The sequence below is a fragment of the Varanus komodoensis genome, unplaced genomic scaffold, assembly GCF_004798865.1.
Source record: "Varanus komodoensis strain SLA01 unplaced genomic scaffold, ASM479886v1 scaffold1, whole genome shotgun sequence".
NCBI lineage: Eukaryota > Metazoa > Chordata > Lepidosauria > Squamata > Varanidae > Varanus > Varanus komodoensis.
Window position 1 is genome coordinate 111,462,600 of NW_025335268.1, and position 15,508 is coordinate 111,478,107.

A 15,508-nucleotide genomic window follows, 5' to 3' on the forward strand; every position below is an offset into this window, starting at 1 on the left:
ATTCTTAATTACAAATTTCAAAAAGACACATTATATATGTTTTATAGCATTTTAATCTCATTATAATTAAACAATTATAATGTCTCTCAAAATGGTTACATTTCTTGTAACCATCTGCTGTTTAAGTAAACTATATATAATTTAGAATCAGAGAGTTGGAAGGGGCCAGAAGGCCATCAGGTCAAACCCCTGCTGTTGCAGGAGACTAAGTTACACCACATGACTGTCCAAATGCTTTTTGAGTGTTTCTAACCAGCCAGAGCCCACAACTTCCTCAAGTAGTAGGTTCCGTTGCCATACTGCTCTGACAGTGATTAACTTACAGAGAGAATTGGGGATATGCTGGATATCCACATTCACAGTAAGGTAAACAAGGCTGTGAGGAAAGTCGCTGGCGTGCAAGATGCTTCATGCTGCTGTGTGCCTGATTTTGTCTGATAGCATGAAGTGCCGCTCTTTCCATCCATCCTGAGAGTGGCAAGAGATGGCATTGGCTGCTTGACAAAACTTCTGCAGGAGGATCTTCCTAAGCAGCAGATAAACCCAGGGGTCCAAGATCTGATTCAGGGAAGCCAAGCGGATAGCAGTTAAGAAGAAATTGCACTCTGGCTGTAGTTCTGTGCATTGGGTTTGGTTGCAGGGTTCTTTGCATTGATCCACAGAGGTATGGTTGAAGGTCACTTTCAACATCATGATCTATGAAAGCAAGAGAAAAAACAGATGTGCTGTAGAGACAGATCCAGTCATTTTGAGACATCCGTTCCATTGGCACCATAGCTGAAACATCGAGAATTTGATAATATTCCCTGAAGTTACTGGGACCTTGGGACTACTGTCTTAGCTGCTTAAATTTATCTTTGACATTACATTCAAATACAAACTTTATTCCCCAAGGAAGCATTTATGGACGTGGAAGTTACACATGCATTTAAAAAGACAAGCCCAGATACACTTTTGGTCAATTTACCATTAAGACTGATCGAAACAGAACAGGTTTTTTTTAAATGGCAGAGGCATTGTTTCCACTCACTTCTTTCATCCTACTGCATTTTTGATCATGTCCTTGTCCTTCTGCAATCCAATCATATATGTATTTTACAACTCAAACAAACATGAGATACATTTTCATGAAAGGCAAAGAGATATTTATTGTTCCATGGATTACTTGTAATTTGTTTTCTAAATACTTGATATGTCTCAGCAGAGTTAAGATCCATCAGATTCTCTTGTTACGTAATGAAATGGTTAAAAATGTATGGGCACTTGTAGGCCAATTACTATTTCCAAGTCTTAAGATATAATATATTTAAAATGGAAAAAGTTACATGTGAGTTATAACAAAGAGGGAAGTTGGCTTTCCTGGGATTCACTCATTCGGTTCACCTGTCATGCAGATAATTTTGTTGAACATTGCAAAAGTTATTTTTAATTCAAAGACCCAGCTAATATTTGCACTAGTTGAATGTTTTAGAAAGAGGGTTATGCCCACTTGCCCCATACCTCTGCTCCATATATCTGCCATACTCATCTTTGTAAATGCCTATATCTTGGGAGTAGGGAAGACCCTACCCATTAAATACACAGCTGTTATACCCATGACTGAGAAAGAGAATGATACGTTACTTTCTGCCAATGTGTGGACAATGCAGGGGGAGAGGAAGAAGCATGCCAGTAGAGACAGGTCAATCACCAAGAATAGGTTATCATTACTTTAACTTTTCTATTGGCCTAAATGTATGGAATCAAAATAATCTTAGTTATGTCCTATGCACATCCGTTCATGAAGTGGACCAACTCAGATATGATGAAACGTTCATGTCGGATCTGTGCTGTAAATGCATTAGAAAGGCATAATCCTAGGGAAGGTAGTACAGAAAAATGGTCTACAACTCCCAGATTGCTTCAAACAGCTTTGTTGGCAAGGGAGTGGGAGTTGTAGGCCTTTTTTCTGTCTACACTTGCATAGGATTGTGTAAACAAGACATCGGAAAGGGTATCCTTGTTTAAAATAACCCATGTAACTAGAAAACACACACATTTACTTTCTCTTGAAACAACTTTAGAATTTTAACCCTTTGAACTGTTCACAAGTCTTACTGAGCCAACCAGAGGATTTAACTGCTATGTTCCACTTAAGAGACAAGCTGTCCTCTTCACTCAAAAGCTGTGAAAATATGGTAGCACTACATGATACAAACAGCCACTTGCAGCTGGTGTGGGCAACACATGGATCATGGGCTCCCCCAACCACTGCTGCACTGATTAATTTGGTGGGGGCAAAAACCTGGCACTTTCAACACTTAAGTGGCCAAAATGGGTCAAATTTAGCTTGAGAACTAGCTAAGGTACTGCCAAACATTATGAAGCAGCTTGAAACTGCATTTTAGCAAAAAACATCTTTTCTAATTTGGGGGAGGGTACCTTGCAGAGTTCAAGGCACACACATGGGAGGGCTGGGTGTGTACTTGGTCTCTGGACCGCCAGCAGTTGTCTAACTCTCCCACTAATGCTGGTATTCCAACACTGATGCAAGACATAGCCCCTGAATTAGGAGCAAATTCTACAAAATTCTTTCACTTCCTTTGAATGTTAATTTTGATTCTAGTATCAAGCAGTGCTTGGGTATTTGGTGGTTTTTGGAAAGGCAGAATGCATAATAGCTTGAACCATTTATAAATATCGAAAGATTTTACCATCTGTTCTGCATGTTAGACAAGAAGCAAAATATTCAACAGTCCTACTGTATGGCTTTCATAAACCTTAAGCATGGAATATTTTCTGTCCAAAGTCATAGCTCCATCTCTGAAATTTAAACTAGCCAATAGGGACAGAAAAGACAAAGCAATCTTTATACATTTATTATTATTATTATTATTATTATTATTATTATTATTATTATTAGAACATTTCTATGCCGCCCCTTGCTGAAGCCTTGGGGCGGCTTACAACACAATAAAATACAATACAATATAAAAATAACAATATAAAATTAAAATTAATAATATAAAATAAATAAAAAATATAAACGATATAAAAGAAGTCATAAAAGAAAAGTTATAAAAGAAAAGAAAAGAAGTCTATGTACATATATAATCGGTTTATTGCAAGAATCCCAGATTATCAATCAGTAACATTTATAGAAAATGAAAAATTACCTGCAGAGAAACGCCCCGTCCCCCAACACTGGAGACTGGTACAGCGATAGTAGGCATTGCAATGTGAAAAAAATGTAGCTGTGCTGGTCTTTCCCATCACCTGGATTAGCTGAACAAGTAACAACTATCCCAGTTGAATTTTGACCCTTTCCCATTTTTCCTGTGTGTGGAATCCTTCAGATGAATTGGCCTACAGTTCCCATCATTTCTGAGGATGTATAATGCTGGCTGGATTTAAAGGAATTTGTAGTCCAGCATATCTGGAATGCACCACATTGGCACAGGCTACTAGCTTTGCCAATTCCACTTGCCAGAGCAGCTTAGGCTATTGACCAGGGAAGGGGGCCTGCTTTTACTTAAAGTGGGCCTTGTGGATTTTATTAAGGGATTCCCTGTCTTTCTCCCTAGAGCCCAAGCACTTCCAAATACTGTATTTTACAGGAAATGAGTAAGAAGTATATTTACTTCCACTGTGTCAATTCCTACCATGCTTGGTCCAAACTATTATGGGAAGTTTAGCTCATAACACACCTGGGTTTCCTTCCTCACACAATTAGAAAACAATTACCTTTTGTTTCTTGTGGATATTTGCTTGAACGGATTGAGTGAGGTTGTGACTAGCACCAAAATAGAATGTTAACAAAAAGATAACAGTTATCACAGTTAAATGAACAGAAGTTAAATTAGGAGGAAGTCCTTACTACCTTGATGTTTGTGACTGTTTTCCTAATCTACACATCTCCTGCTTTAGGTTGAAATTTTTTATTTAAATAAAAACATACTACAAAGGTACAAAAAGGCCCAAAAATTGCATCATTACAAAAATGCCATAGTGAGCCAAGATTCAAATGATGGGTATGCTTAACATTATATTGCAGCCCCACCTTCTACCTGTGAATTCTTTGATGTTTCTGGTCTCTGTGTCATAAATACAGATAGATATTTCTGAATGATAGTATCTGTTCTGAAAGAAAGATAGGAAAGCAACTGCCTCTCTGAATGAGGTCAGAATGCACTAAGTATAAACATTATTTAGTTCAAGATCAGTATGATTTCAATATACTTATTTTCTATCCAGGCAAATGTTAGAAGTATGACATTTCCAAGAAACAAAGAAAACCTCACATTTAGACTAACTCAGAGTCAGCTTAATTCATTTTGCCAAGTTAAGCAAGATACACTTCCCTGCCTTAAGTACTGTCATATACTGGACAGTACCATATCTCTGTGTACACAAACTCAGCTCCCCCTCCCCACATTTCACATATACCAAACAGAACTCTGCTACCATCAGAATATAGGAAATAACCTTCATGATGAGCAAGTAAGAAAGTGAGCCAAGCCACACAGGCACCATAGAACAAATCACACATCTCACTTTAACATCAAGGAGAAAATATTTATGCATTGTCCTTACATGGAACACTTCACAGACTAATCCAGCCAGTGAAATTCTGGCAAACTTTTTACAACATACTGCACACAGATAGAAGAAGCCCTTTTGTTCTCTCTCATACACATAGAATGTATGTATGTGGTCACAGATGGCAGCACAAACAGAACGCAAAACACAAAGTATACACATGACAGATAAAACAAATTCATAGCAATGTATTTCACACAGAGAGAATGTAGCATATGTCAAACACAAAGCAAGTGTCCCTCTCACGCTTACAAGCAGGGGAAAGGAAGCACACTGCCAATTTGAACTGCCCAACAAACCGGAGTTCTTGGGTTCTGATTCAAGGGATCAGCCGCTTCTTTCTCTGGTGCTAATAGCAGCATAGCCCAGGTGTAGGCGGAGGCCTTTGGGGCTAACAGCAGTTCTTCATTGCCACTTTGATGGCCCAGCAGGGTCTGGTTAAGGCAAAAAAGGGGAAATAAGGGGTGCAAGAGGTGTCCCTGTTCCCTGAGTCATCCTTCAGGGCAAAAGAAACAAAGATGTTGGCTTCTTGCCTCAATTCCTTCTGAAGCAGATGGTGAGGATCATCCATCATGCTCTTGTCCCCTTTGATGCTCCATGACCAACAGCATTGCTCACCCAAGCTATAAGGTTCTGAGCAGGATGACCAGGAAATGAGTAGAATATAGTGAGAAAAAGTATGTAAAGAAGAATAATTTGCATTTATTGAATATGTGCCAAAAAATGGAAAGGATTTGAACCTTCACAAGCATCATTACAATTTTGGAGCAGAAAATTTCTTGAAATAATTTTTGAATGAGTTCTAAACATGTATCCAATGGTCCCAGTGATGGGGTGCATAGCATTTTTATGAATTATTTTAATTGCATGTTTAATGATTTTATTTTAAGTTTTTTCTTTAATTGCATTTTATATTGTAATTTTTTTAAAGGATCAGGATAAGAGCAGAGGTCCTGAAAGTCACAACTAGCCCTTGTCTCTTCAGTCTTGAATTCTCACTGCCCCACAACCATGAATTTCAGGAGACACCTTGTGCCATTTATCTTGTTGAGTCACTATGAAATATTAACTGCTTGGCCAACTGAGCAGAACCTATCACCTTATAAGGGTCCAGAAAAAAAACCCCGTATTTTTTCCCTACATGAACCCAAAGAATTCTAGACAAGATTATTTTTTAGGAGAAACATAATACCAGTATCCTGGGTCTCATGTTGCATGTTGGAGATTCTGCTGTATACGTCCTTCTTGTACTATTCCAATAATTTAAGAAACTCCAGGTCATAAGAGAAGAGCCAGCAACTGCTTCTTCTTTTGCTGGTGTGGTACTCTACCTTCTAGGTGCTGACATGGAAAGGAATTTTTTCACAGGTTCTTGCCAGGGTAACCTGGAGCTTTTACACTGAAGTGTTTGGAGAAGATACATGCTTGTAGAAGTTAACACAATACAGAGTAAACATCAGTATAATAACAATAAGAACAACAGTCCTTCCAGTCTGCATGAATCAGAAAAATACTTGTGGGCTTCTATTGCCATATGATCAGTTGAATACAGCTATTATGTGCAAACTATTGCAGATCTTTAGGACTTCAGCAAGACCTCATAACTGCAGATCAGAAGACATCATCAAAAAAGAGCTTTGGATTTTAGTGAGGAAATGTCATCTACGTACAAGGCTTGCCAGCTATGCAACATGGTAAAGTGACTTCAGCCTACAGGGATATCATGGGGACACTCATCCGTGTCTGATGGTACAGCAAGCCTTAAGAACATAACATAAGGGGGCAATGCTGGTTCTCTGCCTAAGGTTTATCTAGTCCAGCATTCTATTTGTGTAATGGCTGCCAGGTGGCCAGAGTAAACCCACAAGCAGTACAGAAGTGCAATACCCTCCTGTTTGTGTTCTTCAGCAACCACCATACAGAGTCATGCTGCAGTTAATATGTAGCCATCAGGCCTTGTAGCCTGTCTCCTGTGAACTCGTCTATCCCCTTTTAAAGCTGTCCCAAGTTCCTGGCCATCCCATAGAAGTGAGTTCCATGCATTAAGTATGTGACTGTATGAAGAGTATTTACTTTAATCTGTTCTATCCTGTTCTGATTTCTGTCTCAGGCAGAAAAAATGGGTCAGTATTGACTACATACTGAGTAACACTGGGGTTCTTGGATCCAAAAAAGGCATCAAAATCATATTATATTAAAGCCATAGCTCTCATTGGAGATAAGATGCCAAAATGAAATTGGTTTTGACCAGTACAGTTGCTACCTCCTAGCTGTCACTTAAATAAACATATACAATTAAGGTTGCAATCACTCAATTGACTTTAAAGTAGGATTATCCTGCATGTCAAATAGAACAGATCCAAAGGTCTGTCCAGGAGCAAGTAATTCTCCACTAGTTTCACATTTGTACAGTTTAGAGGAGTGGTAGGCAACCTTATGCACTCCATATGTTTTAGAATACAACCTCCCTAATTTTGCAGGCTGGGCTAACGGGACTTGTCATTTAAAACATCTGGAAGGCACCACTTTGCTAGCCTCTGGGTTATGGTGTTTCTGAATGGTAAGTCACTTTTAAAAAGCCAAGATTTTTTTTCTATTGGTCTTACATTAAAATTAAAGATGGGCAGATAATGAAGCACAAACATACATTAAGCTGGGCATAAGAGTTGACTTATGGAAATTTTTTCAGTGCTGTATATCTACACACATATACACAGATTCTCTCTCTCTGTAGTACCTGTGATACTTTATTATTATTTTATTATCCTTCTATTATTACAAAGCTGTATTGTGTTTAAGAAGTTTCAGTGAATATTGAAATGTTTCTTAAGTGTTTTATATGCATACAAAGGTAAAATATTTACATATGCTAAGACAAACTTTTGGTTTATTCATGTGATCTGACTTACATACAAATTCAACTTCAGGACATTCTTGGGCATGGAACCTGTCTGTAACCCAGAGACAAACTGTGCTATGAATTTTCATAATCCACAGAAAACTAATCTTTTCTTTGATATCTCATGAGACACTAGCCAGGACAGTTTATAAATTCTCCTGCACAAAGTGGACAAGCTGCTTTATGCAGTTTAATGAATAAACAAAAAGAATACATTCTATTACCTTCTCCCTTCTAATCTGTAGAAATGTAATGGTAAATAAATAGACTGTTTATAATGCGTGAGCTTTCCTTCCCTTTCAGAGAACAGGGAAAGTGCCATCTGCATTTGGTTGTTTCTATCACAAACTCTCTCTTTTGAAGTGTGTGTTATAAGGTCAAACACTTTTAGAACCACCCAGGAAGCTTCATTGTACAAATGGCTTGCAATGTTTGTAGAAGGAATTGTGATTTCAAGTAACTCCAGGTTGTTGAGTATATGTGTGCACCAGGTGCATGCCAGTCATAGGAAACTCTCTGGCAGTAGTTTACTGTATTTGCTCAGTACCAGCTTTTTATTGGCTAATTATATACCACTTTCCCTTTATCAGAAGAAAAGCAGTCCAGTGCATAAATGCAGAACAGCATATATATTAAATGTACCCTCCAGCCTCTCAAAAGGGCCAAACAATCCCAATTTCAGCTACTCTTGAAGAAAGTATTTTTTGAAGATTAGAGACCATTTGACAGATTTTACAAAGCTCAGTAGAGAAAATCATGCAATGGTTATTATCTGTAAAAATTTGTTTTGCAATTTGGCTCAACCTCAGATTCCTCTCATATGAAACAAGACCAGTGATAATATTTTAAAGACCACACAAAGAAACACATTACAGTTTGCCAAGTGAATTAGTAGCCCATAGTGCTATTTGTGAGCAATACTGATGGTAAGAAATGGAACGTATAGACATTTACTAAATGTTTGAAAGAATATTTTGAAAATATTAACCAGTAACAAGAAACTTTGATATGCTGTCAAACATAAGAGAAGCTATTGGCCCTCTTTAAGGATTACTCATCATGCTTTATCAATATGAATTTGTTAAATCCTTGCTGCTTTTTGAGAGCAATAACAAAAAGGTGCTGCTTGCCATATACAACACATTCAAGCAGAAAAAGCAAAATGAGAAAAAGAAAAGAGGAAAAAGCAGCAAGAGGAGGCAACTTTCAACAGAAAACTAGAGTGATGCCCTGATTCAAAAGGCAAACATGTTCTAGACTGGAGGCCCATGACTGCTTCCCCCTCACCCCCAAATAAAAGTAGTGATATTAAGCAAGCTTGTTTAAATATGACTATTGTCATGTAATAATTCCTTTTCAGCCTTAAGTTCAACCAATGCCCCTACCTCCCATTCCAAATGACAGGAATAGGGAAGAGCTGTGGTTACAACAAGCAAGACGAAGGACAGTTTCCTATTCGGGACAAAGATGCATGTTCTTAAATGCATTGTAAAAATGCATGAGTTTTGCAAAACATGAGCACAGTTCTCTCAAAAGTTACTTTTAAGCTGTCCAAAGAAAACTTGGCCAACATCAACAGATTCCTATGAGCTGAACAGGCCTGCAGCCAGAAATTTTGTGGCAAAGAAGCCTAAAGATATATCAGGCAAGGAGAAGAGTAAATACAGAACACCCAGAAACTACGTACACAGAGCCGAATACATTTGCAGTACAATCATATACAGCTGAGATGTGACATAAGACATACATTTTTGCTGTCAAGCCTTTTCCATCATGAGAATTACTTTTGTAACCAAACCCTTTGGGATTTTAGAGCTGTAACATTTAGGCCACAATCCCTTGCATGTTCAGACAGAATAAAGTCCTGTATCTCAAAGCAGTCTCAGCATTCTCCCTCAAGCATTACCTGGAAGGGCTAGGACTTGAGCCTGGGAACTTCCGTATGGCAGCCTCCTCTGTTCTCACACATCTGAGGGGATGTGCAACATGGTGCTTCCAGGGCCACCACCTAATCTAAAACCAAACTGGCTTTTATTGAGGAATATCACTTTAATTGATGCATAAATCTAAGGAAAATCATATGAGTTTTGACAATTAAGATCGCTCAAAGAGAAAAAATCTGTAATTTTCATCTGATCATTTCTGTCTAGAGTTGTTTTATTTTTAGTCATCATTTCCTATGATCTCCACATTCCCCTTTTCTATCTTAGACCCTTCCTTCCTCTTCAACTGCAAAAAATGAATCTATCATCCAAGAATCTACCAGCATCAAATTTGGTGTGATGTGATACGCACCATCGCATAAGCTTAGGTAGGTGATAATTATGAGTATCACAACAGGTATGAAATGGAAATTTAAGTCTTTCTTTACCTGCTCCATTCCTGATGAAACTCCCTTGCTTCTGATTGCATCAGGGAGGAAATCGCAAAGTGTGGTACCGATAAGGATTACCATCTGGTGCAAGCAGCACCTTCTGAGGAGAGGCTATAGCCCAGACCAGCAACAGGGGAAGAAAGGTAAATCTCCTGTTCTTCCTGCTGTGATCCCCAAAATAATCAGCCATGGATAAGCAAATTGTCTAGTTTTCTTCTGCCATGATAAAAGACAGGCATGGGACTATATTCACATTGCAGCAGCATAAGCTATATGTGAAGAACTCGGATATATAGCAAAGGCACAAAATAGATAACTCACCCTTGTGCCAAGAGAGGTGCTTTTCCTAGGGGGTGCTAGGAAGTGATTCCAGCAAGATTTTACTTAGCCAAGAATTTTTTTTGTATATTCTCAGAGGGCTTCCATTAGCTTACAACAGGGGTGGAAAACCTGTGGCCATTCAGACATATTTAACTGCAACTCCTCGGAGCTCTAGCCAAAATAGCTAATGGTGAGGAGTGCTAGTAGCTGAACACCAAAACATCTGGAGGGAAACAAGTTGTCCACTTCTGGGTTGGATGAATGATTGGACAGAAAGGCAAACAACTTCCCTAATAAGCTAGGGAACAATTTTATGTGTGCATTCCTCTGTGAATGGGAATCTCTCACTCTCACTCACACACACAGAACAAGTAATCTGCAGAATGATATAGCTGGAGCCATGCACATATATAGTCTTGCCAGGTTTTTGGGAACTGGGTTGATCAGCTGATCAGTATGAGAATTTACTCACCACCCACCCGCCTTGCCCCAGAAAAATACCTGGTTGGTGCACTTGCTGCTAATCTGGGAGACCTATACAACTACAATGTTTTGGGTAGTTGAATCTGATATGTACTGACATTAATTATATCCAAATAGTGGCCTGGCTTTCTCTGTAGATTCTTACAAAGAAAGGCTGGCTCAGCAGCCAGTGTGGGTGTACTGTTAAAGGAAAGGGGACATGTTGATTCAAAACCCAGCTCAACCTTGGCTCTGTCACAATCTCAGTCCACCTGATTTCAGAGGGTTCTTGTGAAGTGAAAGAACAGGGATAAATAACCAGAATTACCATGTCTGCTGCCCTGAGTTCCTTGGATGCAGGGAAGGTTAAAATGAAAGCAAATAATTATTGATGTCCCATCGGTGAAGGTGTTCAAGGATAGGCTAGGCATGCACATGGTAGGCATGTCATGAGCAGAGCTGGCTGGAGCTGGGGGTTAGACTAGATGGTCTGGGAGACCCCCCTCTGACTCTCTCAGTTTCTATGTTTCTACATCAAAATAAAAGCACAAACACCCCACTAGTCCTAGGTGGCAAGGGCATGCCAATTGTGACATTTTGTTCTTGTCCATGTAAACATGAACAAGAGTAATTTTTCTGCTGCCATTGATGACAAGAACTACTTTGGAGTTTCAGGAGTGAAAATTCATTCCTCTCCTTGTGAAGTACTAGTGGGACTAGGGAAAAAGCAAAATGTTTACCTTAATACTGATTATATTTGCTGAACTGTATAAACATGGACTAGAAGACTTTAAAACTGAGGCATTTGCTAGACCAGCCTAATATAGCATTAACATGCAATTCAAACTAAATGTGATGGCAGCAGACGCATGAGGCAGATGGTATTGTGCTTGCCCCTGATTTCTATGCAATGGGAATGGGAGAACCTAAAATACAGAATGAGTGGGCATGTCTTCCCTAGCCATGCTTTCCTTCCCAATAACCCCCTGCCCTGTTCCTCCCCAGTTATTTTTCTGGTAGAAGGGCTCCAAGATAAAAATAGTCCTCACTCAGAGAACCAGGGCTGAGAGTGGTTATACAGTTGCCACTTTTTAAACAAATATAAAACCTTTTCATCAAATGGTGCCCACAATGGCTCACAGCTACGAACTACAAAATAAAATGCAAAACAATGACCATCCACATAAAAGCAGGGCGGGCGGAACCCATCAATAAAAGTGATGAAAGTGAAATCAACTGCCATGTGTCTATAGTGCTTACAGCACAGCAATTTCTGAGGCAAAGATCAGTCTGTATAAAAATATTTTTGTCAACTATTTGTGAAATGCAAACAGAATTTTCAGCATCCCTCTCATACACTCATGCTTTGCTTTCTATTTCGCATTTTCATATGCAGGCCATAATAATATTTAGTTTAGTCAAGGTATTTTTCTCACACAGCTGTTGCAACTAACCTATGATAGTGTAATTACCTATCCCCCAACACATTCTTCTCCAAGTTTTTGTGATAATTTATCACAAAGGATTTCAAGTCAGTCTGGAACTCAGTGCTGGTCAATCCAAGCCCTTCATTTTCTGAATACTAATGTCAGGAAGAATTGAGATTAAAAACTCTAACTCAGTAGTAGAATCACATGCTTTGCACTCAGAAGTTCCCAAATTTGATCCCTGGCATCTCCAAGTAGGTCTGAAAAAGCTCCCACCTGAAACCCTGGAGAGCCACTGCTTCCAGTCAGTGTCCATGATACAGGACTAGATGGACCAAGGGTCTGACTCAGTATAAGGCAATTTCCTATGTATCAACAGCATGTTAGAATTGGTCCTGTAAACTGTGTTCTCCACCTCTCCATAGAAGGCTGTTAAATAGAATATCAGTTATAGCTGTGGTTTTATTAGACACTTTATCTAGCAGGCAGCTCATAGCTTGGTGGTAGAAGCACATGATCATCTCCAGAAGGGTCTCAGATGAAATCCAGTTAAAAGGCTGTGGTCGTGGCAGGAGAATGACTATGATTCTTCTGAAACTCCAGATAACCAATGTCTCAGAATAGGGCTAGATGAACTTGTAGTATGACCTGATGTAAGGCAATTTCCTATGTTCCCAGTGATGCTTGTGGCATGTACTCTCACTCTACTTTCACCTCTGCCTAAACAAAGGGGGGAAGGATTGATATTGTTTCAAATTCCTGTAAAACTGGTTTGACCAGAAGCACCACAAGGGTAACACAAGCGGGTGGCTGGCTCCCTCAAGCCGCTTGGGCACTTTCAACTACGCTCTAGCTCCAGTTTTATGCATCCACAAAAGACCTTTTTATTTAAACATCATTTTAATTGTTAAAACATATGATCTGGCCAGGGCAACTTCTTCTTCCTTCTCTTTCTCCTCCTATATTTTTATTTACTTAATTTATACTGATAATTTTAATCTTATATTTGTAAACCAATGTATTTTTTGTATTTTGTATTTAATGGTAATTTATTATGTGCTATTGTATTTCATTGTATTTTATCGTGTTGTAAGCCGCCCCGAGGTTTCGGCAAGGGGCAGCATAGAAATGTTATAATAATAATAATAATAATCTCCTTCGATAATGGGAGACACTTTGAGAATTTTAACAGATCAAAAGGCAGGATATAAATCTCCTGAAGAAAAAAGAAAGAAAAATATTTGCACACGCCATATAGCATAAAAATAAATTCTAAACAAAGCTTCAAAGGATACCCGCCTCCTTCTGCACACACACTGGTATCATAATAAAAACTTTAAAAGTTATCTGTGGGTGTCATCAGCAGTCAGCAACTAGGATCACAGCGGATCTTTGCTATATTAGTCAACTGCAACTCAAAAGTTCATGCAAATTAGCAGTAATCCATTCGTTTAAATTTGTGCAAACATGTATGCTTTTCATATTTAATTTTAAGAATGTTCTTTATTTCCCCTCCACCCACCAGGGAGAAACCTTATTCACCCATTTGCTTGTAGTCAGACACATGGAGAGTGCAAGAAGGCAACCTACCAAGAGTGGAGACCAGCAGGCAAAGAGGACACACATGATGCCCAGGAGCTGGATCAAGGTCTCCATGGTGATCCTACCCCACTGCCTCCGGGACTGGCACCGACACACCAGAGCAACAATAGTCGATATGTTGCACACCATGGTGATGGTGAGGGAGAAGAGACCCAAGAAAGCAAAGGTTGAAGCAAAGATGACATTGCCCACCCTGGGACCTTCTTGGTCCTTCGTGCTGATGAAGCACCAAGTGCCTGGCCACTGAAGTGTATACTTTCCAATGCCAAGGATGGGCAAGAGAGCAAAGGCAAAGACGGCCAGCCACACGCTGAGGAGGACAGACTTGGTCAATCTGGTCTTCATATGGCCAGTGTACCAGTGGGGCGCACGAATGGCCAAGGCCCTTTCAATGGCCATGGCACTGGCAATGAAGAGGGGGCACAGGCCAAAGACAGTCATGCTCAATCCAAAGAAGGTGCACAGGTGCAGCGAGGGGTCAACCGCCCGCCAGTTTCTGTTGGCCAGGTACACGGCAATGACGATCGGACTGGTCAGGAGCTGCCCGGAGAGATCGGTCAGGGCCAGCGAGCCTATGCAGAGCAAGAAGGACTTCTTCCGCTGGTTCTCTTTCTTGTGGTAGGCTCTGTACACCAGCAGCATGGCCAGCCCGTTGCCCACTATGCCGGTGATCATCATGGTCAACGGGAAGACCACCGAGACGGATCCGCACTCGCCCTCGCCGGGAAGGGTGGCGTTGCACCTCTCCTTCGCCGCGGCGCCCGGGCTCCGGAGGGCCATGGCGGAGGTGGGCTTGAGCCGGCAGAGAGAAGTCACGCTGCTCGCTGGAAAGGCGAAAGGAGCCGTGGCGGCGACAGGAGCGAGCGGCGAGCGCAGCACTCCCATCCCATCGTGCGGCGTCTGCGGCTCGCCGCGGGTGCTGCGCAGCGCAACGCGGCCCCTGCTGCGGGCGGGAGAGGCGAGTCGCGACTTTATGAGAGGCGGGCAGAGGGGAGGAGCCCCGCCGCCCGCCGCCCGCGCCTCGCCTCGGACGTCTGCGGCTCGGCCCTCAGGAGGATCCCGAACTTTTGCCTTCGCTTAACGCGGCGCGCGGGGAGGGGGGCCGCGGTTGCGGGCTGTTTTCCACCCCATCCCGCGACTGCCTTATCGGATCCCGCTTGCCAAAGGCGCTTTTAACTCCGAAAAGAGAACGCTGGGACCAGGAGCAGGCGGCTAAACGGAGGCTCAGGTGACAGTTCCCACCTGAGACTGCCGTTGTCGCCACTCAGATCTCTAAATGATGACAAGGTTAGAGCAGCTGTAGTTATTTATTTTGTTCTATGTGGTGGTAGCGAATGTTCTATGGTGGTAACGAATTGTACCTTTTCCCATGAGAATAAATAAGCCCCAATATGAATATGCCAAGGACCACATGATTTCAGAGAGTCCTTTCTCATAGACCTCCCCTTATCCTCAACTATTACTGCGTTGAGATTTTGGAAAAGCAAGGACACTTCTCGTCCAGCCAGAGAAAGCTTACAAACAAGAGAACTATGACACCGTAACAGCGATACCTTGGATATTACTATTATCCCACTTTTCTTCCTTTTGCAAGAACCCAAAGCAATTTACAAGATTCTCCTCTCCATTTTATCCTTGATATCCCTGTGGTCAAGTGGGGACTAGAACCCAGTTCTTTGGAGTCCCTGTCCAACACTCTAGCCAGTATACCACACTTTTATTAATATAAGTTAATTAATAAGTCACCTGAAGGTGTCCTGATTTACATATTCATTTTATTAATTTGCCAACATCTGTTTGCAAATTGGAAACAAATTTCTAATCTGCCCCGACAAAGCTGGTTAT

General features: G+C 40.7%; 1 protein-coding gene across 1 annotated transcript; it reads right to left on the minus strand.

Annotated features, from left to right (window-relative positions):
• Positions 1-37: 37 nt before the first annotated feature.
• PTGER3 (prostaglandin E receptor 3) lies at positions 38-14,608 on the minus strand. Its single transcript, XM_044440748.1, has 2 exons — positions 13,652-14,608; positions 38-696 (listed from the first exon to the last, which is right to left on the minus strand). The coding sequence occupies exons 1-2, from the start codon at positions 14,546-14,548 to the stop codon at positions 409-411; spliced, it is 1,185 nt and encodes a 394-aa protein (XP_044296683.1). The 5' UTR covers positions 14,549-14,608; the 3' UTR covers positions 38-408.
• Positions 14,609-15,508: the final 900 nt, after the last annotated feature.